Genomic DNA, 27,746 nt, shown 5'->3' on the forward strand with positions numbered 1-27,746 from the left:
TTAGTTAGAAAAGCAGTTTATTCAAGATTCAAACATGAACATAAATACAGATAAGATAGTTAATTCCATCTATCCTCCAGCCAGGATAGTTCTACCAGTCTCCACTCTACCACTCCTGTCCTCTCTTCTCCTCCTCTCTACCACTCCTCCTCATCTCTCTTCTCTACCACTCAGTGTTGACAAAGTCCCAGAGGTCGTTGCTGACAGCACAGGCAGAACGCAGCGATGTGTCCATGTGGATGGGTGAGGCCAGGTCTGCCCCGTAGTGCACTGTTCAGAAACACACCCACACAGTTCAGAAACACACACTGTTTAGACACACACACACTGTTCAGAAACACACACAGTTCAGAAAACACAGTGTTTAGACACACAAACAGTTCAGAAACACACACAGTTTAGACATGCACAGTGTTCAGAAACACACACAGTGTTTAGACATGCACACAGTGTTTAGACATGCACAGTGTTCAGAAACACACACAGTGTTTATACATGCACAGTGTTCAGAAACACACAGTGTTTAGACATGCACAGTGTTCAGAAACACACACAGTGTTTAGACATGCACACTGCACAGTGTTCAGAAACACAGTGTTCAGAAACACACAGTGTTTAGACATGCAGTGTTCAGAAACACACAGTGTTTAGACATGCACAGTGTTCAGAAACACACACAGTGTTTATACATGCACAGTGTTCAGAAACACACACAGTGTTTAGACATGCACAGTGTTTAGACATGCACAGTGTTCAGAAACACACACAGTGTTTAGACATGCACAGTGTTCAGAAACACACACAGTGTTTAGACATGCACAGTGTTCAGAAACACACACAGTGTTTATACATGCACAGTGTTCAGAAACACACACAGTGTTTAGACATGCAGTGTTCAGAAACACACACAGTGTTTATACATGCACAGTGTTCAGAAACACACACAGTGTTTAGACATGCAGTGTTCAGAAACACACACAGTGTTTAGACATGCACACTGCACAGTGTTCAGAAACACACAGTGTTTAGACATGCAGTGTTCAGAAACACACAGTGTTTAGACATGCAGTGTTCAGAAACACACACAGTGTTTATACATGCACAGTGTTCAGAAACACACACAGTGTTTAGACATGCACAGTGTTTAGACATGCACAGTGTTCAGAAACACACACAGTGTTTAGACATGCACACTGCACATTGTTCAGAAACACAGTGTTCAGAAACACACAGTGTTTAGACATGCACAGCCAGTGTTCAGAAACACACACAGTGTTCAGAAAAACCCACAGTGTTGACAGACAGCTGAGAGCAGGTACCTCCTCTGAGTATGTGAGGCTCTGTGTCGTATTCCCACTTGATCCTGGTCACCTTGTGGTACAGCTGGGCCATGTATCTGACACACACACAGACACACACACACATTAACTACTGACCCCTGTATTAAATGACCCTCACCCTGTATCTGAGGAGAGCAAGGACAGGATAAAAACCACAGTACTGCGCCCTGTGATAACCACTGTGATAACCACTGTGATAACCACCGAGGCCTGTGATAACCACTTTGATAACCACTGTGTCAGTGTTAAGGTTAAAGGTCGGGTAGAGGACGGACTCACATGGTGGAGGGGATGACCTCCGTGGTGTCTTCATCCACTTCCTGCTGCAGGACCTGGAGTTCCTGTTCAGAGTGCTGCAGGCTATCTAGCTCCCTCTGCAGGAACCTGGGGGAAGTGGTGAAGGAGGAACACTGCTGCCAGGGCCTACACTGCTGCCAGGGCCTACACTGCTGCCAGGGCCTACACTGCTGTCAGGGCCTACACTGCTGCCAGGAGAGGTGGTGGGTTTAGACAAAAACCACCTCTCTCTCCCTCGTATCTTTCATCTGTCTCTCATCGCTTTTCAGCCCTGACCCTAACCCAGATCAGACAGACAGGCACCACACCTTAACCCAGATCAGACAGACCGGCACCACACCCTAACCCAGATCAGACAGGCAGGCACCACACCCTAACCCAGATCAGACAGACAGGCACCACACCCTAACCCAGATCAGACAGACAGGCACCACACCCTATCCCAGAACAGACAGACAGGCACCACACCCTAACCCAGATCAGACAGGCAGGCACCACACCCTAACCCAGATCAGACAGACAGGCACCACACCCTAACCCAGATCAGACAGACAGGCACCACACCCTATCCCAGAACAGACAGGCAGGCACCACACCCTAACCCAGAACAGACAGGCACCACACCCTAACCCAGATCAGACAGACAGGCACCACACCCTATCCCAGAACAGACAGGCAGGCACCACACCCTAACCCAGATCAGACAGACAGGCACCACACCCTAACCCAGATCAGACAGGCAGGCACCACACCCTAACCCAGAACAGACAGACAGGCACCACACCCTAACCCAGATCAGACAGACAGGCACCACACCCTAACCCAGATCAGACAGGCAGGCACCACACCCTAACCCAGAACAGACAGACAGGCACCACACCCTAACCCAGATCAGACAGACAGGCACCACACCCTATCCCAGAACAGACAGGCAGGCACCACACCCTAACCCAGATCAGACAGACAGGCACCACACCCTAACCCAGATCAGACAGGCAGGCACCACACCCTAACCCAGAACAGACAGACAGGCACCACACCCTAACCCAGATCAGACAGGCAGGCACCAAACCCTAACCCAGAACAGACAGACAGGCACCACACCCTAACCCAGATCAGACAGACAGACAGGCACCACACAGTCCTCTCATAGCAGTGTCATACTGAGGAGTTAGTTTTACTCTGTTACACGAGCACTACTTAGGTCAATCCTAACCATGTGTGACACCATGATTGACCAGCCTGCTGACCAACCACATGACAGGATACTGCAGCTCAGAGTCCATGTTGTGACTCTTGGCCGTGACGCGCTGAAGCTCCGCCTCCAGACTTTCCAGCTCCGTATCTAATTGGCTCTTCTGCTCTTCCTGGTCCAGCAGCTTCTGGCTCGCCTTGTGCTCACTCTGCATGATGTCTGGAGACAAACATGACAGGTCACACATACACACGACAGGTCACAGACACACACACACACACGACAGGTCACACACACGACAAGTCACACACACAACGGGTCACACACACACACACGACAGGTCACACACACACAAACACCAAAAGACCCCCCCACACACGGTATAGTAAGAACGACAACGAAAACAACAACACTATCCCTCCCCTTCCCCCCTCTTACTCTTCAGAATCTGCGCAGCGGTGTTCTTGGTTTCCAAGTGTCGGTCGTAGAACGTCTTCAGGCGCTCCCCCGCCAGCCGCAGCTCCTTCTCCGCCCTGCTGCTCCTCACGAGCCCCACCAGCACCTCGCCGAAGTCCTCCAAGCTGTTCTGAGACATGGCCACACAACTGCTGCACAGGACAGCATCAACGGAAATAACGGATAAAGCTTTAAATAATAGATACGTTGGATGTATGTTTTAAGTATTAATGGACAGTTTGGATTGTTTTGAGTTCTGACTAATGTCAGACTGGAAGTGAATAACGGCCCGGGACTTTGAAACGCAGACCGGCCCACCAACGTGTAGTATTATTATAAATGTATTTTTTTTCCCATCATGCCGTGGCCTTTTGACCGGCCGTTCGGGAAATCCCCCGACGGCCAATCCGACCCTTATGTCAGTGGCGTGTATACGGGTGCTCATGAGCGTTGCCCACCCAGATAAAGCATCTGCCCATTTAATCATAATTCTGAACAAATGCCGTCGAAGGTATTTTAACGTTAATCGTTTTCTGTAAGTTTGGCATTGATCATGAAAACATGCACCGCTTTCACGTTGCCATTTTTGAATTTGTGGGTGTGCTTGGTCGTTATGGGTAAATAAGTAGTTTTTCTTTATTTTCGGTAATAAATACATTTTTTCCTCTATTATAAGCAATTTGTGTATACTAATTAGCCCTCTGAGTTGGAAAGTTGCATTAGCCAACAACACACAAAATAGGCTGTTTGATAATCCTCTAGTCTACAACATTCAAAAAGACCTGTAACTCGACGAAATTGCTAAACGCATCCCTGAAAACGCTTGTCTAAACGTCAAACGTCACCTTTGGCTTATTATACATTTTTACAGTTACCTACCCAAAGATGAAATCCTAGTGAAGCCAGAAGGTTAAACTTCTTCCTACTAGTACCGTAGGCTAACTGTGTTGTCTACCAGTTAGATTAACTACTAGAGCAATAATCGGTGCAACTACACAGAACTAGCCAGCTAACCTTACCAATTAGCATTATCTGCTTGCTATGTCCCCTGTAAATCTTACCGTTTAGCATAACCTGCTAGCTATGTACCCTGTAAACCACCATAAACGCAACAACGTTACACTCCAAATACTTCACGATTTCTATCAAGACTGTAAAATGTGATTTATAAACAAACCTTAGAGACGCTAGCTGTTCGTTCACCTCGCTTCCTAGTTTAAAGTGGTCCTACTAGCGCGCGCATTCTCAAGGGGTTCCGAGGATGTGCCTGACGGGAAAATATCATCACCCAAATTATTACGATTAAATATGATTTTACAGGTTTATAGACGTCTGATTAATTCGAGACTATTCAGGATGTGATTAATCTAGTCATATATTTTTCATAGATTGTTGCGTCTTCTAAAATACCATAATTAATTGCATTTTACTGTGTCCAACGTTAATTGTGTCCACACGCGGCGACAAATGAACAAATTAAATCGTATTTGTAACTTTTATCAACTTTACAGTGGGTTCACAGATGACCAGAACTGCCCCTAAACAAACCTAAAACCATAATGAAAAACTCGGATAAACTCTTTGCAAAACCCATGACAAGGGTTCCCCCTCCTCCAGACACGGTCTGGTGCGATCAGTGGTAAATTGCGGTTACTTAACGGACTCCATCATCATTACTTTACTAATATTTTGTTAAAAACACAATTAGACAAAACAAAATTTTTGTACACAAAATATATTTACAAAATCCCACTTCAGTCAAACAAAACAACACGTTGAAAGCTACTCTCATTAAGAGAATCTAAATAAAATATAGATTTAAAACAATTTATTGGAAAACGAAACTTTGTTCAGGCTCGGGTCGTCAGAGCTGCTATGGGGAGGTGTGTTCTGGAACATTCTCCAAGAAGAATCTTTAGACACGCAAGAGTATCAATAATATGATTATAATAATATGCAGGCAGAGTTGGTGATGAGTTTCCCCCGACTCGCCCTCCCTCCCGACTCGCCCTCCCTCCCGACTCGCCCTCCCTCCCGACTCGCCCTCACTCCCGACTCGCCCTCCCTCCCGACTCGCCCTCCCTCCCGACTCGCCCTCCCTCCCGACTCGCCCTCACTCCCGACTCGCCCTCACTCCCGACTCGCCCTCACCTCCCGACTCTTCCTCACTCCTGACTCTTCCTCTGGGCCTTGTTCCTCTGCCGCCCCAGCTGTCTAAAGTGCAGTCTTTTGGGGTTCAGCCCATAGGCCTTCAGCCTTTGGCCGCTGAACTCACGGCCCCCCATCTTCAGCCTGAAGGGCCTCTGGATGAGGCGTCCTCCAGGGTGCCTGAAGGGCGTTTTCCTGGGCCCTCCGGTGGTAACCCTGGTAACCTTAACCCTCCTAGCCTGGCTCTGGGATCCGTCTGCCTTCTCCTCCTCTACAGGAGGAGTTCTTTCCTCCTCTATCCTCTTCTTCTTGGGGACCAGGAACTCCTCCTCCTCCTCTTCGTGTCCAGCCTGTGTCTGGGCTGCAGGCTCCTCCTCAGGCCTCTCCTCGGGCACCTCCTCGGTGTCCTGTCCAGGCTCCTCCTCCTCCGGCTTCTTCAGCATGTCTATCCTCTTCTTCCCTGTTCTCTTCCCCTCCTCCTCTCCATCCTCCCTGCACACAAAGAGAGTTACACACACACACACCTCCAGCACTCCATCCTCCCTGCACACAAAGAGAGTTACACACACACACACACACACGCGTGTGCGAGCCAGGCTGGTCCTGTGCTGCAGGGGGCTGTACTCACTTAGAGTAGAAGGAGCTCAACACCTCTCTCTTCCTCTTTACATTCTGGGCCTTGATCTGGTAGTTCTTCAAATCACACTTCTCCTCCTTATCAGATCTGAGAGAAGGAGAGAGAGAGATGGAGGGACAGAGAGAGAGAGAGATGTAAGGGAGAGAGATGGAGGGACAGAGAGAGATGGAGGGACAGAGAGAGAGAGATGTAAGGGAGAGAGAGAGATGGAGGGACAGAGAGAGATGGAGGGACAGAGAGAGATGTAAGGGACAGAGAGAGATGTAAGGGACAGAGAGAGATGTAAGGGACAGAGAGAGATGTAAGGGACAGAGAGAGATGTAAGGGACAGAGAGAGATGGAGGGACAGAGAGAGAGAGATGGAGGGACAGAGAGAGAGAGATGGAGGGACAGAGAGAGATGGAGGGACAGAGAGAGAGAGATGGAGGGACAGAGAGAGATGGAGGGACAGAGAGAGAGAGATGGAGGGACAGAGAGAGATGGAGGGACAGAGAGAGAGAGATGGAGGGACAGAGAGAGAGAGATGTAAGGGAGAGAGAGATGTAAGGGAGAGAGAGAGAATGTCAGGAAGACTTTCACACAAACAGCTAATTTAGCATTTCTTTTAATAAATATAATGATAAAAAACTCAGGACCCAGACCCTGGACCAGGTCCAGAAAGCAGGCTAGCTGTACCTGAACATGCAAGTCTTCTTCAGGGAGCACCAGCGGTTCAGATCCTTCTCATCCGACCCCAGGATCTGAGGACACACAGGAGGGGAGAGATATGGAGGGAGGAGGAGGGAGGGAAGGAGGGAGAGATCGTGAATAGGATGGAGGGAAAGTAGTTCTCCCTCTCTCACTACCCCTTTCTCCCCCTTCCCCCCTCTCCCCTGGCCGGCTCAGAGAGAAGATTAACTGAGTCATGTCCTGGTCAGAGCTGCTCCTGGGAGCAGCAATACCAGATCAGCTACATCAAAGCTCATCAGCACCAGCCAGGGGACAGGAAGTCTACCCCGCACCCCACTAGACTAACCCAGACCCCACCAGGCTAACCCAGAGTACACAAGGCCAGGCTAACTCAGACCACACCAGGCTAACCCAGACCCCACCAGGCTAACCCAGAATACACCAGGCTAACCCAGAATACACCAGGCTAACCCAGACCACGTTTAAACATCATGTCTGCTACCTCATCAGTGGTCAGGCCAAAGTTGTTGGGCAGGACCTGGCGGTAACGGAAGCGACAGGGCAGGTCATCTATGATATCCTCATAGTCCAGTTTATAGTACTCATCCAGGTACTGCTGGAAACTCTTCTCCTCTGGAACACACACACACACAATCATCTCTCCTCTGGAACACACACACACACAATCATCTCTCCTCTGGAACACAGACACACAGACACACACAATCATCTCTCCTCTGGAACACACACACACACACAATCATCTCTCCTCTGGAACACACACACACACTATCATCTCTCCTCTGGAACACAGACACACACACACACACACACAATCATCTCTCCTCTGGAACACAGACACACACAATCATCTCTCCTCTGGAACACACACACACACAATCATCTCTCCTCTGGAACACAGACACACACAATCATCTCTCCTCTGGAACACACACACACTATCATCTATCCTCTGGAACACACACACACACAATCATCTCTCCTCTGGAACACACACACACACACAATCATCTATTTCTGGAACACACACACACACACAATCGTCTCTCCTCTGGAACACACACACACACACAATCATCTCTCCTCTGGAACACACACACACACACACAATCATCTCTCCTCTGGAACACACACACACACACACAATCATCTATTTCTGGAACACACACACACACACAATCATCTCTCCTCTGGAACACACACACACACACACACACAATCATCTCTCCTCTGGAACACAGACACACACACACAATCATCTCTCCTCTGGAACACACACACAATCATCTCTCCTCTGGAACACACATACACACACACACACAATCATCTCTCCTCTCGAACACAGACACACAATCATCTCTCCTCTGGAACACACACACAAACATCTATCCTCTGGAACACACACACACAATCATCTCTCCTCTGGAACACACACACACACAAAATCATCTCTCCTCTGGAACACACACACAATCATCTCGCCTCTGGAACACACACACACACAATCATCTCTCCTCTGGAACACACACACACACACAATCATCTCTCCTCTGGAACACAGACACACACACACAATCATCTCTCCTCTGGAACACACACACACACACACAATCATCTCTCCTTTGGAACACAGACACACACACACAATCATCTCTCCTCTGGAACACACACACACACACACAATCATCTCTCCTCTGGAACACACACACAAACATCTATCCTCTGGAACACACACACACACAATCATCTCTCCTCTGGAACACACACACAATCATCTCTCCTCTGGAACACACACACAAACATCTATCCTCTGGAACACACACACACACACAAAATCATCTCTCCTCTGGAACACACACACACACACACACAATCATCTCTCCTCTGGAACACACACACACACACACAATCATCTCTCCTTTGGAACACACACACACACTATCATCTCTCCTCTGGAACACAGACACACACACACACAATCATCTCTCCTCTGGAACACACACACACACACACAATCATCTCTCCTTTGGAACACAGACACACACACACAATCATCTCTCCTCTGGAACACACACACACACACACAATCATCTCTCCTCTGGAACACAGACACACACACACAATCATCTCTCCTCTGGAACACACACACACACACACAATCATCTCTCCTCTGGAACACACACACAAACATCTATCCTCTGGAACACACACACACACAATCATCTCTCCTCTGGAACACACACACAATCATCTCTCCTCTGGAACACACACACAAACATCTATCCTCTGGAACACACACACACACACACAATCATCTCTCCTCTGGAACACACACACACACACACAATCATCTCTCCTCTGGAACACACACACACACACAATCATCTCTCCTCTGGAACACAGACACACACACACAATCATCTCTCCTCTGGAACACACAAACACACTATCATCTATCCTCTGGAACACACACACACACACAATCATCTCTCCTCTGGAACACACACACACACACACAATCATCTATTTCTGGAACACACAATCATCTCTCCTCTGGAACACACACACACAATCATCTCTCCTCTGGAACACAGACACACACACACACAATCATCTCTCCTCTGGAACACACACACAATCATCTCTCCTCTGGAACACACACACACACAATCATCTCTCCTCTCGAACACAGACACACACACACAATCATCTCTCCTCTGGAACACACACACAAACATCTATCCTCTGGAACACACACACACAATCATCTCTCCTCTGGAACACACACACACAATCATCTCTCCTCTGGAACACACACACAATCATCTCTCCTCTGGAACACACACACAATCATCTCTCCTCTGGAACACAGACACACACACACAATCATCTCTCCTCTGGAACACACACACACACACACAATCATCTCTCCTCTGGAACACACACACAAACATCTATCCTCTGGAACACACACACACACAATCATCTCTCCTCTGGAACACACACACAATCATCTCTCCTCTGGAACACACACACAAACATCTATCCTCTGGAACACACACACACAATCATCTCTCCTCTGGAACATGCATACACAATCATCTCTCCTCTGTGTGTGTGTGTGTTCCAATCATCTCTCCTCTGGAACACACACAATCATCTCTCCTCTGGAACACACACACAAACATCTATCCTCTGGAACACACACACACACAATCATCTCTCCTCTGGAACACACACACACACAAAATCATCTCTCCTCTGGAACACACACACAAACATCTATCCTCTGGAACACACACACACGCAATCATCTCTCCTCTGGAACACACACACAATCATCTCTCCTCTGGAACACACACACGCACACACACACACAATCATCTCTCCTCTGGAACACAGACACACACACACAATCATCTCTCCTCTGGAACACACACACACACACAATCATCTCTCCTCTGGAACACACACACAAACATCTATCCTCTGGAACACACACACACACACACACACAATCATCTCTCCTCTGGAACACACACACAATCATCTCTCCTCTGGAACACACACACACACACACAATCATCTCTCCTCTGGAAAACAGACACACACACACAATCATCTCTCCTCTGGAACACACACACACACACAATCATCTCTCCTCTGGAACACACACACAAACATCTATCCTCTGGAACACACACACACACACACAATCATCTCTCCTCTGGAACACACACACACACACAATCATCTCTCCTCTGGAACACACACACAATCATCTCTCCTCTGGAACACACATACACACACACACACACAATCATCTCTCCTCTCGAACACAGACACACACACACAATCATCTCTCCTCTGGAACACACACACAAACATCTATCCTCTGGAACACACACACACAATCATCTCTCCTCTGGAACACACACACACACACACACACAATCATCTCTCCTCTGGAACACACACACAATCATCTCTCCTCTGGAACACACACACACACAATCATCTCTCCTCTGGAACACACACACACACACAATCATCTCTCCTCTGGAACACAGACACACACACACAATCATCTCTCCTCTGGAACACACACACACACACACACAATCATCTCTCCTCTGGAACACAGACACACACACACAATCATCTCTCCTCTGGAACACACACACACACACACAATCATCTCTCCTCTGGAACACACACACAAACATCTATCCTCTGGAACACACACACACACAATCATCTCTCCTCTGGAACACACACACAATCATCTCTCCTCTGGAACACACACACAAACATCTATCCTCTGGAACACACACACACACACACAATCATCTCTCCTCTGGAACACACACACACACACACAATCATCTCTCCTCTGGAACACACACACACACTATCATCTCTCCTCTGGAACACAGACACACACACACACAATCATCTCTCCTCTGGAACACACACACACACACAATCATCTCTCCTCTGGAACACAGACACACACACACAATCATCTCTCCTCTGGAACACACACACACAATCATCTCTCCTCTGGAACACAGACACACACACACAATCATCTCTCCTCTGGAACACACACACACACACACAATCATCTCTCCTCTAGAACACACACACACACACACAATCATCTCTCCTCTGGAACACACACACAAACATCTATCCTCTGGAACACACACACACACAATCATCTCTCCTCTGGAACACACACACAATCATCTCTCCTCTGGAACACACACACAAACATCTATCCTCTGGAACACACACACACACAATCATCTCTCCTCTGGAACACACACACACACACACAATCATCTCTCCTCTGGAACACACACACACACACAATCATCTCTCCTCTGGAACACAGACACACACACACAATCATCTCTCCTCTGGAACACACACACACACACACAATCATCTCTCCTCTGGAACACACACACACACACACACAATCATCTCTCCTCTGGAACACACACACAATCATCTATCCTCTGGAACACACACACACACACAATCATCTCTCCTCTGGAACACATACACACACACAATCATCTCTCCTCTGGAACACACACACACACAATCATCTCTCCTCTGGAACACACACACACACAATCATCTCTCCTCTGGAACACAGACACACACACACACAATCATCTCTCCTCTGGAACACACACACAAACATATATCCTCTGGAACACACACAATCATCTCTCCTCTGGAACACACACACAAACACAATCATCTCTCTTCTGGAACACACACACACACTATCATCTCTCCTCTGGAACACAGACACACACACACACAATCATCTCTCCTCTGGAACACAGACACACACAATCATCTCTCCTCTGGAACACAGACACACACACACAATCATCTCTCCTCTGGAACACAGACACACACACACACAATCATCTCTCCTCTGGAACACAGACACACAGACACACACAATCATCTCTCCTCTGGAACACACACACACACAATCATCTCTCCTCTGGAACACAGACACACACAATCATCTCTCCTCTGGAACACAGACACACACACACAATCATCTCTCCTCTGGAACACAGACACACACAATCATCTCTCCTCTGGAACACAGACACACACACACAATCATCTCTCCTCTGGAACACAGACACACACACACACACACACACAATCATCTCTCCTCTGGAACACACACACAATCATCTCTCCTCTGGAACACACACACACACTATCATCTATCCTCTGGAACACACACACACACACAATCATCTCTCCTCTGGAACACACACACACACACAATCATCTATTTCTGGAACACACAATCATCTCTCCTCTGGAACACACACACACAATCATCTCTCCTCTGGAACACAGACACACACACACACAATCATCTCTCCTCTGGAACACACACACAATCATCTCTCCTCTGGAACACACACACACACAATCATCTCTCCTCTCGAACACAGACACACACACACAATCATCTCTCCTCTGGAACACACACACAAACATCTATCCTCTGGAACACACACACACAATCATCTCTCCTCTGGAACACACACACACAATCATCTCTCCTCTGGAACACACACACAATCATCTCTCCTCTGGAACACACACACACACAATCATCTCTCCTCTGGAACACAGACACACACACACAATCATCTCTCCTCTGGAACACACACACAAACATCTATCCTCTGGAACACACACACACACAATCATCTCTCCTCTGGAACACACACACAAACATCTATCCTCTGGAACACACACACACACAATCATCTCTCCTCTGGAACACACACACAATCATCTCTCCTCTGGAACACGCACACAAACATCTATCCTCTGGAACACACACACACACACAATCATCTCTCCTCTGGAACACGCATACACAATCATCTCTCCTCTGTGTGTGTGTGTGTTCCAATCATCTCTCCTCTGGAACACACACAATCATCTCTCCTCTGGAACACACACACAAACATCTATCCTCTGGAACACACACACACAATCATCTCTCCTCTGGAACACACACACACACAAAATCATCTCTCCTCTGGAACACACACACAAACATCTATCCTCTGGAACACACACACACGCAATCATCTCTCCTCTGGAAAACACACACAATCATCTCTCCTCTGGAACACACACACGCACACACACACACAATCATCTCTCCTCTGGAACACAGACACACACACACAATCATCTCTCCTCTGGAACACACACACACACAATCATCTCTCCTCTGGAACACACACACAAACATCTATCCTCTGGAACACACACACACACACAATCATCTCTCCTCTGGAACACACACACAATCATCTCTCCTCTGGAACACACACACACACACACACAATCATCTCTCCTCTGGAACACAGACACACACACACAATCATCTCTCCTCTGGAACACACACACACACACACACAATCATCTCTCCTCTGGAACACACACACAAACATCTATCCTCTGGAACACACACACACACACACAATCATCTATCCTCTGGAACACACACACACACACAATCATCTCTCCTCTGGAATACACACACACAATCATCTCCCCTCTGGAACACACACACACACAATCATCTCTCCTCTGGAACACAGACACACACACACAATCATCTCTCCTCTGGAACACACACACAAACATCTATCCTCTGGAACACACACACACAATCATCTCCTCTGTGTGTGTGTTTGTGTTCCAATCATCTCTCCTCTGGAACACAGACACACACACACACACAATCATCTCTCCTCTGGAACACACACACAATCATCTCTCCTCTGGAACACACACACACACAATCATCTCTCCTCTGGGAACACACACACAAACATCTATCCTCTGGAACACACACACACAATCATCTCTCCTCTGGAACACACACACACAATCATCTCTCCTCTGGAACACACACACAATCATCTCTCCTCTGGAACACACACACACACACACAATCATCTCTCCTCTCCAATCATCTCTCCTCTGGAACACAGACACACACACACACACAATCATCTCTCCTCTGGAACACACACACAATCATCTCTCCTCTGGAACACACACACACACAATCATCTCTCCTCTCGAACACAGACACACACACACAATCATCTCTCCTCTGGAACACACACACAAACATCTATCCTCTGGAACACACACACACAATCATCTCTCCTCTGGAACACACACACACAATCATCTCTCCTCTGGAACACACACACAATCATCTCTCCTCTGGAACACACACACACACACACAATCATCTCTCCTCTGGAACACAGACACACACACACAATCATCTCTCCTCTGGAACACACACACACACACACAATCATCTCTCCTCTGGAACACACACACAAACATCTATCCTCTGGAACACACACACACACAATCATCTCTCCTCTGGAACACACACACAATCATCTCTCCTCTGGAACACGCACACAAACATCTATCCTCTGGAACACACACACACACACAATCATCTCTCCTCTGGAACACGCATACACAATCATCTCTCCTCTGTGTGTGTGTGTGTGTGTTCCAATCATCTCTCCTCTGGAACACACACAATCATCTCTCCTCTGGAACACACACACAAACATCTATCCTCTGGAACACACACACACAATCATCTCTCCTCTGGAACACACACACACACACAAAATCATCTCTCCTCTGGAACACACACACAAACATCTATCCTCTGGAACACACACACACGCAATCATCTCTCCTCTGGAACACACACACAATCATCTCTCCTCTGGAACACACACACACAATCATCTCTCCTCTGGAACACAGACACACACACACAATCATCTCTCCTCTGGAACACACACACACACAATCATCTCTCCTCTGGAACACACACACAAACATCTATCCTCTGGAACACACACACACACACAATCATCTCTCCTCTGGAACACACACACAATCATCTCTCCTCTGGAACACACACACACACACAATCATCTCTCCTCTGGAACACAGACACACACACACAATCATCTCTCCTCTGGAACACACACACACACACACACACACAATCATCTCTCCTCTGGAACACACACACAAACATCTATCCTCTGGAACACACACACACACAATCATCTCTCCTCTGGAACACACACACAAACATCTATCCTCTGGAACACACACACACGCAATCATCTCTCCTCTGGAACACACACACACACACACATCTCTCCTCTGGAACACACACACACACACAATCAACACACACACACACACACACACACAATCATCTCTCCTCTGGAACACACACACAAACATCTATCCTCTGGAACACACACACACGCAATCATCTCTCCTCTGGAACACACACACAATCATCTCTCCTCTGGAACACACACACACAATCATCTCTCCTCTGGAACACAGACACACACACACAATCATCTCTCCTCTGGAACACACACACACACAATCATCTCTCCTCTGGAACACACACACAAACATCTATCCTCTGGAACACACACACACACACAATCATCTCTCCTCTGGAACACACACACAATCGTCTCTCCTCTGGAACACACACACACACACAATCATCTCTCCTCTGGAACACAGACACACACACACAATCATCTCTCCTCTGGAACACACACACACACACACACAATCATCTCTCCTCTGGAACACACACACAAACATCTATCCTCTGGAACACACACACACACACACAATCATCTCTCCTCTGGAACACACACACACAATCATCTATCCTCTGGAACACACACACACACACAATCATCTCTCCTCTGGAATACACACACACAATCATCTCCCCTCTGGAACACACACACACACAATCATCTCTCCTCTGGAACACAGACACACACACACAATCATCTCTCCTCTGGAACACACACACACACAATCATCTCTCCTCTGGAACACACACACAAACATCTATCCTCTGGAACACACACACACACACAATCATCTCTCCTCTGGAACACACACACAATCATCTCTCCTCTGGAACACACACACACACACAATCATCTCTCCTCTGGAACACAGACACACACACACAATCACAACACACACACACACACACAATCATCAACACACACACAAACATCTATCCTCTGGAACACACACACACACACACAATCATCTCTCCTCTGGATCATCTCTCCTCTGGAACACAGACACACACACACAATCATCTCTCCTCTGGAACACACACACACACACACACACAATCATCTCTCCTCTGGAACACACACACAAACATCTATCCTCTGGAACACACACACACACACACAATCATCTCTCCTCTGGAACACACACACACACAATCATCTCTCCTCTGGAACACACACACAAACATCTATCCTCTGGAACACACACACACACACAATCATCTCTCCTCTGGAACACACACACAATCATCTCTCCTCTGGAACACACACACACACACAATCATCTCTCCTCTGGAACACAGACACACACACACAATCATCTCTCCTCTGGAACACACACACACACACACAATCATCTCTCCTCTGGAACACACACACAAACATCTATCCTCTGGAACACACACACACACACACAATCATCTCTCCTCTGGAACACACACACACAATCATCTATCCTCTGGAACACACACACACACACACAATCATCTCTCCTCTGGAATACACACACACAATCATCTCCCCTCTGGAACACACACACACACAATCATCTCTCCTCTGGAACACAGACACACACACAATCATCTCTCCTCTGGAACACACACACAAACATCTATCCTCTGGAACACACACACACAATCATCTCCTCTGTGTGTGTGTGTGTGTGTTCCAATCATCTCTCCTCTGGAACACACGCAATCATCTCTCCTCTGGAACACACACACAAACATCTCTCCTCTGGAACACACACACAATCATCTCTCCTCTGGAACACACACACACACAATCATCTCTCCTCTGGAACACGCATACACAATCATCTCTCCTCTGTGTGTGTGTGTGTTCCAATCATCTCTCCTCTGGAACACACACAATCATCTCTCCTCTGGAACACACACAATCATCTCTCCTCTGGAACACACACACAAACATCTCTCCTCTGGAACACACACACAATCATCTCTCCTCTGGAACACGCATACACAATCATCAGAAACCCATTACAGCAGCGATTCCAAACCACTGTGCCCATGCACACTAGTGTGCCGTGGGAGATCGTCAGGTGTGCCGAGAGAAATTATCCAATTTCACTTAATTAGTCTTTTAAAACATTTTTTATTAGTTATTATCTGCAATGATATTCCATTGTTGAGTGTCGTTAATATAGTGACTGGCAGAGTAATGTAATATTTGTCCGGGTAGCAGCAGGAAGCGAATTGCCTCGTTCCTTCTAAGAGAAAATTGTGGGGTGTGCTCCTGTATTTTTGTACGCCCTTCGACTGGTTAGCTCCTGCGATTCCCACACAACATAAGTGTAGTAGTTAGCTAGCTCTACTATTTACCGGAGCTAGGTCTGAATCTAGGAGCTAAACGGAACACAGCTGCCAGCTGTAGGTATATGCAGGTAGCAACGCTAGTGCTAAATAAGTATAAGGGAGTCAGGTGGCTGAGCGGTTAGGGAATCGGGCTAGTAATCTGAAGGTCGCCAGTTCGATTCCCGGCTGAGCCAAATGACGTTGTGTCCTTGGGCAAGGCACTTCACCCTACTTGCCTCGGGGGAATGTCCCTGTACTTACTGTAAGTCGCTCTGGATAAGAGCGTCTGCTAAATAACTAAATGTAAATGTAAATTTAGCTGGTCGGCTCGATTACACTCGTGAGACTGCTCACCAAAAGAACGAAGGGCGAATACAAGCAACTAAATCGGGAAAGTTTTATTTGAGGTGGGAAAATAAATAATAATAAATTTATGAGAGAGAACAATAGTTGTACCCGCCGAAGGCTTGAGCACACCCAATTATATATGCTGTATTAGGCTACAGTGTCATTTTGTAAAATATTTGGTCGGTCGTTTGCCGCAAGATTTTTCCAATGTAAAAAATGTGCCGTGGCTCAAAGCAGGTTGAAAAACACAGAGATAAACACTGCATCACACACACACACACACACACACACACACACATCTATGACAAGCAGCTAACTGACAGGAAGTCAGACAACACCTTGTTATGACAGCGGAACAATGACAACTTCCTGGTTACTGTTGCTAAGAGCTACTCACGGGGATCAAACACAGGCTTGTCCTTGGTGATGACCTCAGCAAAGTGAGACTTCCTCTTCCTCTTCCCCATCAGAGGAGCCTCCTCCTTCCTCCTCCTCTTCTTCTTGGAGCTGCTTGGCAGGCTGGGGTCGTAGTCCGCATCCATCTGAGAGGGTCAGGGGTCAGTCAGGTGATGTTTTCTAACCTATCATATCAGGTTGTTTCGTCAGATGTCTTTGGAATCAACACACTCACAATGAAGTCTGGGTCTTCACAGTTGGGCTCCTCCCCTTCCCCCTCTTCCTCCCCCCCCTCTTCCTCTCCTCCTACTCCTTCCTCTCCTGCCCATGTATCCCAGTTCCAGTGGTCTGTGGACCAAAGAACACAAGCAAACTGAAACACACACACACACACACAAAATCACACGTTTGATTGACAGGTAGAGGGATGATTGACAGGTCCTCACCCTCCTGCTCTTCATCATCAAACTGGGGCTTCTCATCCTCATCCTCTCCGTAGTACTGGTCCCCAAACATCTCCTGGAGACAGACAGGTTAGCTACCTAGCTACGTGTGTCTGGATGTAGACGCATGTAGATTTATATGAATACATATTTGAAATTTGAAATTTATTGTTTGGAGGATAACCCCTTGAGATGCAGCATCTCGTTTTCGAGGGGGTCCTCAATGTATGTGTGTGTGTGTGTCTCTGACGTGTGTGTGACACATGTGTCCCCCACCTGCATCATCATGTCGTGCTGCTCAGGGTTGAAGTCTCCCTGCAGATGTGAGAGAGAGAAGCCGTCCTCCTGGCTCCCTGTCAGCTGCTGCAGTCTCTGCAGACGCCCCAGGATCTCCTCCCTCTTCAGGTTCTTCATGTGCTGCAGCTGCTGCTGCTTCTGCAGACGCTCACGCTCCTTCCTGTCCCGCCGCAGCGCCCGCGCCTCCCGCCGCCGCTCGTCTGAGCAGCGCACCGAGGTGGCGATGGAGCGAGGGTATGTCTTTATCTGGACGAGGTGGAGGGAGTTCACACACAGGTCAGCACACACACCTCTCTCACACACACACCTCTCTCACACACACCTCTCTCACACACACACCTCTCACACAAACCTTTTGCGAGTCGGGCTCCTCGAAGCGGAAGTTGTAGTGTCTCTCGAAGACTTCCTGTTTGAGCAGGAAGTCTTCCCCCTCCTCCGATGAGTCCTGAACCTCCTCCTGCACCACCTCGTCATAGGAGGGGATCCTGCACACAAACACACACACACGTCAGAGACACACACACACGTCAGAGACACACACACACGTGTTTGTGTGTATGTGTACCTGTCCTGGTCTTTCTCCAGGTAAGCCTTGTTGAGGACGAAGTCTCGGAGGAAGCGCTCCTTCTCATCCAGCTGAGGGTCGTTCCAGTACTCCCTCAGGTAGCTCTGTGCACACACACACACACAGTCAGGTACACACACACACACAGTCAGGCGTGCACACACACAGTCAGGTGCACACACACACACACACAGTCTTACCAGGTCCTGCATCTCCTCCGGTCCCTGCAGCTGTGCTTGGCCCTTCAGCCACTCCACATAGTCCTGCTCCTCCCTCTCCTGCAGGGGGCAGCACAGGGCAGGCACACCAGGGGGTAGTTACCAGGAGCAGGGTTAGGGTTAGTTACAGTTAGCTAGGGTTAAGGTTAAGTAGGGTTAGTTAGAGTTACCTTCTCCTCCTGGGTCCTGCTCCTCCTGGTCAACAGGGGCTCTTCTCCTCCACTGCCCTCCTCCTCACTGTCCTGGACCCAGTGCCTGAAGCTGCACGCGCACACACACACACACACAGGTTAGACACACAGGGTAGACACACAGAGACACACAGGTTAGACACAAACAGACACACAGGTTAGACACAAACAGACACACAGGTTAGACACAAACAGACACACAGGTTAGACACAGGTTAGACACACAGATTAGACACATAGACACACAGGTTAGACACAAACAGACACACAGGTTAGCAGAAACAGACACACAGGTTAGACACACAGGTTAGACACACAGGTTAGACACACAGGTTAGACACAAACAGACACACAGGTTAGACACACAGGTTATACACACATAGACACACAGGTTAGACACACAAACGAGAGCGTATAGCGTCATACTGAAGAGAACTTCGAGAGCGCTGCATTGACTGCGAGTGATCAAGACTAGTATATTATTGAGTTTAGCTAAAAGTTAGTCTCTTGGGCAGAGCAGAAGGGTCAGCAGTTGGATAACCAGTTGAAACTGGTCAAGGAGTAGCTAGCCAGTGAGTCATTTTCGGTTTCAGGGTACTCAGGGTATTCTTTTGTTTGGCAGTAATTGGGGGCGTTGTATCTGCGCATTAGCATATTTAAGGCGGTTAGCATTACAGAGGCAGCCTCGTCTGCCAGCCTCGTCTGCCAGCCTCGTCTGCCAGCCTCGTCTGCCAGCCTCGTCTGCCAGCCTCGTCTGCCAGCCTCGGCGCACAAAGACAAGGAGTCTACCTGCGGAGTCCACCGAGGAAGGCCGACGAGGCGGATCACCTCTTCTGATAAGTATCAACCTATTTATATTCATATTTAGATTATATTCTACCTAGAATTTATTCATAGCTAGCATGTGTTTCCTTAGCATTCCTGTTCATTACACTACCCGTAGACGTAGATATGTCACAAAGTATATTCGGTCAACTTCTAACCTTCACTACCTATCCAGTTCTTCTCCACCTGCCCTCTCTCTTTCCTTAGGGCTCTGGAACTGCCAGTCTGCTGTGAACAAGGCAGACTTCATCCCGGCGTTTGCATCCCATGCTTCTCTTCATGCCCTTGCGCTGACTGAGACATGGATCCGCCCAGAGAACACTGCAACTCCAGCTGCTCTCTCCGTCAACCACTCCTTCACTCACTCACCCCGCTCAACCGGGCGGGGTGGTGGGACAGGTTTGCTTCTTTCCCCACATATTAAATACACATCCACACCACTCTCTGTTACTGCCAAATCATTTGAACACCATTATGTGATGCTAACTGACCCTATCAAAGCATGCTTAATTGTTCTTTATCGCCCACCAGGACCGCTAGCCGACTTTGTGGAGGAGCTGGACATGCTCCTCAGCGTCCTTCCGGATGATGGAACCCCCCTGATAGTCCCTGGGGACTTCAACATCCACCTCCAAGGAATGCAGGCTGTCGACTTCTTGTCTCTCCTGACCTCCTTCGACCTGACGCTGCTGAGCACACCGGCAACCCACAAGGCAGGCAAACAGCTAGACCTCGTCCTGACACGTAACTGTATCACTGACTTAACCTCTGTAACCCCACTGCACATCTCTGATCACTACTTTATCCAATTCACTGTCTCTCTCCCTCCAATCACTCCTACCTCCCCTCCCCTCGTAACTTTCCGGCGCAACCTCCGCTCGCTATCCCCCTCCCACTTCTCCTCTATTGTAACATCCTCCCTCCCTCCCATTGACGAGTTCTCGTCCCACCCCACTAACACTGCCACCGACACCTTGCTAACCACTTTAACTGCATCACTTGACTCTCTCTGTCCCCTGTCTACCAGGCCTGCACGATCTTCTCCCCCCTGCCCGTGGCTTACGGATGTTATTCGTGAAGAACGGTCCACCCTTCGAGCAGCTGAGAGGAGATGGCGCAAGTCCAAAGACGGTCTGGACCTTGATAAGTATCACTCCCTCCTCAAATCCTTCTCTTCTCACATAACTGGTGCCAAAACCCTCTACTTTCTTAACAAAATTAACTCCGCTTCAAACCCCCACAAACTTTTCTCTACCTTCTCCACCCTTCTTAACCCACCTCCCCCACCCCCTCCCTCCACCCTGAGAGCAGACGACTTCTCCTCCTTCTTTGAGAAAAAAGTCGCCGACATTAGCAGTCGGTTCCCTAAACCCACCCTTCCTACCCCCTCACCCTCCATTACTGACCCAACTAAATGTCTAAACTCCTTCACTCCCCTGTCCGAGGCAGAGCTCTCTGACCTCATTCTCTCTCATCGCCCCACCTCCTGTCCCCTTGATCCTGTCCCCTCCCCTCTCTTTCAAACCATCTCCCCCTCTATCATAACTTTTCTGCTCCATGTTCTAAACTCCTCTCTTACCTCTGGCACCTTCCCCTCTGCCTTCAAACAGGCCAGAGTTACCCCTTTACTCAAAAAACCCTCCCTTAACCCTGCCGTCCTCCAGAACTACAGACCGGTATCATTGTTACACTTCTTTTCTAAAACAATTGAACGTGCTGTATCTAACCAACTGTCTAACTTCCTTTCTCAGAACAACCTGCTCGACCCCAACCAATCGGGCTTCAAGACCGGCCACTCCACAGAGACTGCCCTCCTTTCAGTCACCACTGCCCTCCAGTCTGCCAGAGCGGCTTCCAGGTCAGCCGTCATCATTCTGCTGGACCTTTCTGCGGCGTTTGATACGGTTAACCACCAGATCCTGCTCTCCAGACTTTCTGAGATAGGCATCACTGGCACTGCACTCCAGTGGATCTCATCCTACCTGTCGGGAAGATCCTACCAGGTCTCCTGGGGAGGCAAACTGTCAGGCCCACGCCAGCTCTCCACTGGTGTCCCACAGGGCTCCGTCCTTGGTCCCCTCCTCTTCTCTCTGTACACCACCTCACTTGGACCAATCATCACCTCCCATGGCTTCTCCTACCACTGCTACGCTGACGACACGCAGCTGTACCTGTCATTCCCTCCGACCGATCCGGGGATCTCAGCTAGGATTGAGGCCTGCCTCGCAGACATCTCCGCCTGGATGACTGAGCACCACCTCCAGCTGAACCTTGCCAAAACGGAACTTCTCATCATCCCGGCCAAACCCTCCATCTCCCATGACTTCTCAATCACCCTGGGATCTGCGACGGTGACCCCCTCATCCTCTGCCAGGAACCTTGGGGTTACCATGGATGACGAGCTCTCCCTCACGGCCCACATTGCTGCAGTCTCCCGGTCGTGTAGATTCACCCTCTACAACATCCGAAAGATCAGGAGATACCTGTCTGAGCACTCCACCCAGCTGCTTGTCCAAGCACTTGCCCTCTCCAAGTTGGACTACTGCAACTCGCTGCTCGCCGGTCTCCCATCATGCGCAACCCGCCCTCTTCAGAGAATTCAGAACGCAGCAGCCCGTCTGGTCTACAATCTACCCAGACGCTCCCACGTTACCCCGCTCCTCATCTCCCTCCACTGGCTACCCATAACGGCCCGCATCAGATTCAAGACCCTGGTACTGACCTTCCGAGCAGTGAACGGGACTGCGCCCGACTACATCAAGTCTCTCCTGCAGCCTTACACCCCCACCCGCCACCTACGGTCTTCTTCAGACAACCGCCTGGTGGTCCCACCTCTCAAGACCGCCCGGTCCCAGCACAAGCTCTTCTCCTGCCTGGCACCCCAGTGGTGGAATCAACTCCCCACCTCCATCAGAGACACGGACTGTCTCTCCACCTTCAAGAGAAGGCTCAAGACGCACTTGTTCCGGGAGTGTAATGGTACTTAGGAATGGTTTGCTGAACCCAACGCTAGTTTCCTCAAGGTTCACAATGACTCTTGCTTAGACTGTTGCTCTTGTTGGTTAGTGGTAGCTGATTTAAACTGTTGTATTCTTTTTTTAGTTAATCCTATTTTTATTGCTTTCCTACAGGTACACCTGCACTTAGAGATTAATGTTGTGTAATTTTAACTTGTTTAACTACATGCTCTTATGGTTTCTTCCCTTTAGCACTATTTTTTGGTTGTTCACAATATGTACTTCTTGTTTTTGACTACCCGCAATGCTGTGGGGCTATCTTGTTGTTATTATCAGTGACCTATGCACTTTGTGAAGCTCTCTCTTGGAAGTCGCTTTGGATAAAAGCGTCTGCTAAATGAATAAATGTAATGTAAATGTAATGTAACAGACAGGTATCACGTTTCTGGTTCCCCCTGGACTTCAGGTGAGCTCACCTCTCCTTCAGATCCCTCTGCTCTTGAATGTAGCTGGGAGACACAGCCCTCTGGAGACACAACACACCAGTCAACACAACACCACTCAACTACACAACTCAACTACACACCAGTCAACAACAGCAACATTCAACTACACAACAACACACCAGTCAACAACAGCAACATTCAACTACAGAACCACACACCAGTCAACCACAACACCACTCAAACACCAACTCAAACGTGTACCTCTCTCCTTTTCATTGCCTCTTCGTCATCACTCTCCTCCTCCTCCTCATCATCATCATCGTATTTACTGTGGAGAGGTGGAAGGATCTGGTCTGAGTCAAGAGTTGAAGAAGTGTGTGCGTGTAAAGGTTAGATGTGAGTGTGAGTGTGTATGTGTTTAAAGCCCGCAGTGAGCTCAAGCCCTCTCACCCTCCTCTCTCCAGGATGACTTTGCGTTCGTAGTCCTTCAGGAACATCGCCTTCTGGGGCTTCTGGGAGCTGGAGGGCTGGCCGGCGCTGCCAGAACCTGCTGCTATAGGACAACAACATCCAGTCTGCTGAGACTGACACACCTGAGAGCCAATCATAACACAGCCCCACTAACCCTAGACCTGTCTGAACCAATCGCCTCCTGAAGGTTGACAGAATACAGACTCCATGTTGAGCACAGAGATAACTTGTTTTTGTATGATCTCAACTGACAGTTTTCTTTAACTTTTTAACTTGATAATTTGTCATGTGGTCTGTGATGATGTGGTGCTGGCTACTCTGGCTGGGACTCCTCTGAAGGAGACTGTCTATCGCAATGAACCTCACTGGGTGAACCTCACCTCACTGGGTGAACCTCACCTCACTGGGTGAACGTCACCTCACTGGGTGAACCTCACCTCACTGGGTGAACCTCACCTCACTGGGTGAATACAGCTTCTCTCAGTGTTTAACATACAGTCAAACGTTTGGACACATTTTCCCTACAGTACCGGTCAAAAGTTGGGAAAATGTGTCCAAACTTTTGACTGGTACTGTACCTTAACTGCAGATCTAAACTGTAAGCCACTTTGGATCAAATTGCTGCTAAATAAATCCAGTTTATTTAATTATTACCGCATACTCCCTCTTCAGTGACATGAGGGTTACCACGGTTACCTGGCTCTGTGTAGAACTGAGTATCTGTCTGGTAGATCTTGGGGTCCTTCTTCTTCAGGAGAGACAGAGTTCTGTAGAAGTCCTTCTCCTGCTGGGGGTCCAGCTCCTGAACACGGGGAGAAATAAGGCGAGCAAAGAGGGAGTGGATAGAAAGAAGTAGTGCATCTTTTTTCTATAATTCCAGGTCTCGTTGTGTGTGGCACGATGATCTCCTATGGTGCACAGTAACCAGAAAAGGTACCAGGCACGGTGCAAAAATGACCTCGCAATCACAATAGTACAGTTTAAGAAACCGAGTCATATCTTTAGTGCATCATCAGTTAACACGGAAACAGATTGGTGATAGCTGGACAACATGAGGATTAGCAGGAATGGGTTAGCAAGTCATATATCCGCGTGGAACTACTACTAATAATCTATTCATTTAGCAGGCGAGTTTATCTAAAGCAACCGATTCACTTCTGCTCACCACTTCACTGTCCTCGTCGGACTCTGATTCCGACGAACCGGAGTCACTCTCGTCCCCCTGGGCTCCATACCGGTCCTTAACTGGAACAATTCATGACCAAGTTAGCTGCCAATAAGCTAACGATCTAGCAGCATGTAGTTAGACATCCTATCATATTCTCAGTCTCTTCACAATAACATAACTAGCATACCTACATAATCTAAGTTAAAATAATATTACAAGCTAGCAATGCAATAAAAAAAGTCGCTATCTAGATTACATTGGAATTGAAAGATGCAAATTATCTGGCTAGCTAACTGGCTAGCTAGCTAGCGCTGTAGCCATCATGCCTGGACACTCACGTCTTTGTAGCTCTTCTCTTTGTCTGTATTTCTCGTATTTCGAAGCAAATTTAGAATTTATCTTTAATTCCGATTTGCCAGACATGGTTAATTGAAAACTATTAACTTAATATCGCTAAAAGTCAAAGTAGTTTCTCAGAGTAGATTGACCATGTTTGCGTCACAACAGCATGGGCAACGAGGACCAACCATGTGGTTTCCTGTACGTGGGTCAAAGTTGACCACGTTTAAACTCATCGGCGATTTAACTTCTGATGTAATTGAATAAAATGTAAATGTTCTAACACCATTTTCTGTTACACATACTTCTGTATAACATTCTTTCAAATGTTTAAAATAAAATAAAAACATATTTACAAGTGTGTACATGCGTGGGTGTGTACGTGTGTGTGACCACCAGGGGATGCTGCAAAGCATCCAGAGACCACGGAACCCTCTCACATCTGGTCACACACACACACACACACGTACCATATCCAAGCAAGCAGAGAGAAAGAGGAAGGATAAGAGAGGGAGAAGAGGGAGGGAGAGTGAGATGTGGTCATTCTGCACTGTACCAGGTAATTACAGACTGTTTCTTGACCCTGACCACCGGAATGCTGTTTGTCAGGAGGGTCATGGAAGTGCTGTGTCCTGGCCTCCCCTGCCAGACAAACCTACTGCCATGTCCCTAACTCCCCTCTCTCTGTACCTACTGCCATGTCCCTAACTCCCCTCTCTCTGTACCTACTGCCATGTCCCTAACTCCCCTCTCTCTGTACCTACTGCCATGTCCCTAACTCCCCTCTCTCTGTACCTACTGCCATGTCCCTAACTCCCCTCTCTCTGTACCTACTGCCATGTCCCTAACTCCCCTCTCTCTGTACCTACTGCCATGTCCCTAACTCCCCTCTCTCTGTACCTACTGCCATGTCCCTAACTCCCCTCTCTCTGTACCTACTGCCATGTCCCTAACTCCCCTCTCTCTGTACCTACTGCCATGTCCCTAACTCCCCTCTCTCTGTACCTACTGCCATGTCCCTAACTCCCCTCTCTCTGTACCTACTGCCATGTCCCTAACTCCCCTCTCTCTGTACCTACTGCCATGTCCCTAACTCCCCTCTCTCTGTACCTACTGCCATGTCCCTAACTCCCCTCTCTCTGTACCTACTGCCATGTCCCTAACTCCCCTCTCTCTGTACCTTAATCCTCTCTTTCTCTCTCGCCTTCCTCCTCTCTCTCCCTCCCGATCTTTCAGGAGAGACCA

General features: G+C 48.1%; 2 protein-coding genes and 1 non-coding gene across 6 annotated transcripts; all 3 read right to left on the bottom strand.

Annotated features, from left to right (window-relative positions):
* Nucleotides 1-4,539, bottom strand: spc24 (SPC24 component of NDC80 kinetochore complex). Of its 3 annotated transcripts, none has more exons than XM_047016150.1 (6): nucleotides 4,466-4,539; nucleotides 3,271-3,440; nucleotides 2,907-3,051; nucleotides 1,620-1,724; nucleotides 1,320-1,396; nucleotides 1-270 (listed from the first exon to the last, which is right to left on the bottom strand). In XM_047016150.1, exons 2-6 carry the CDS (start codon nucleotides 3,425-3,427, stop codon nucleotides 164-166), a joined length of 591 nt encoding a protein of 196 aa, XP_046872106.1. In that variant the 5' UTR covers nucleotides 3,428-3,440; nucleotides 4,466-4,539; the 3' UTR covers nucleotides 1-163. The 3 variants fall into 3 exon arrangements, with proteins under 3 accessions (XP_046872106.1, XP_046872108.1, XP_046872107.1); XM_047016152.1 differs by lacking the exon at nucleotides 4,466-4,539 and adding an exon at nucleotides 4,350-4,455; XM_047016151.1 differs by lacking the exon at nucleotides 4,466-4,539 and adding an exon at nucleotides 4,168-4,343.
* Nucleotides 3,271-26,695, bottom strand: kri1 (KRI1 homolog). Of its 2 annotated transcripts, none has more exons than XM_047016148.1 (19): nucleotides 26,501-26,695; nucleotides 26,160-26,239; nucleotides 25,691-25,796; nucleotides 24,974-25,073; nucleotides 24,785-24,851; nucleotides 24,554-24,603; nucleotides 20,275-20,365; nucleotides 20,087-20,164; nucleotides 19,887-19,990; nucleotides 19,674-19,806; nucleotides 19,301-19,567; nucleotides 19,028-19,100; nucleotides 18,817-18,929; nucleotides 18,583-18,727; nucleotides 7,245-7,375; nucleotides 6,749-6,813; nucleotides 6,065-6,160; nucleotides 5,440-5,928; nucleotides 3,271-3,437 (listed from the first exon to the last, which is right to left on the bottom strand). In XM_047016148.1, exons 1-18 carry the CDS (start codon nucleotides 26,583-26,585, stop codon nucleotides 5,454-5,456), a joined length of 2,259 nt encoding a protein of 752 aa, XP_046872104.1. In that variant the 5' UTR covers nucleotides 26,586-26,695; the 3' UTR covers nucleotides 3,271-3,437; nucleotides 5,440-5,453. The 2 variants fall into 2 exon arrangements, with proteins under 2 accessions (XP_046872104.1, XP_046872103.1); XM_047016147.1 differs by having other exon boundaries at nucleotides 24,974-25,076.
* LOC124464200 lies at nucleotides 6,951-7,044 on the bottom strand. Its single transcript, XR_006955700.1, has one exon. It is a non-coding gene; the product is annotated as a Z30 small nucleolar RNA (small nucleolar RNA).
* Nucleotides 26,696-27,746: the final 1,051 nt, after the last annotated feature.

The sequence above is a fragment of the Hypomesus transpacificus genome, unplaced genomic scaffold (assembly GCF_021917145.1).
Source record: "Hypomesus transpacificus isolate Combined female unplaced genomic scaffold, fHypTra1 scaffold_318, whole genome shotgun sequence".
In the NCBI taxonomy this organism is placed as follows: Eukaryota; Metazoa; Chordata; class Actinopteri; order Osmeriformes; family Osmeridae; genus Hypomesus; species Hypomesus transpacificus.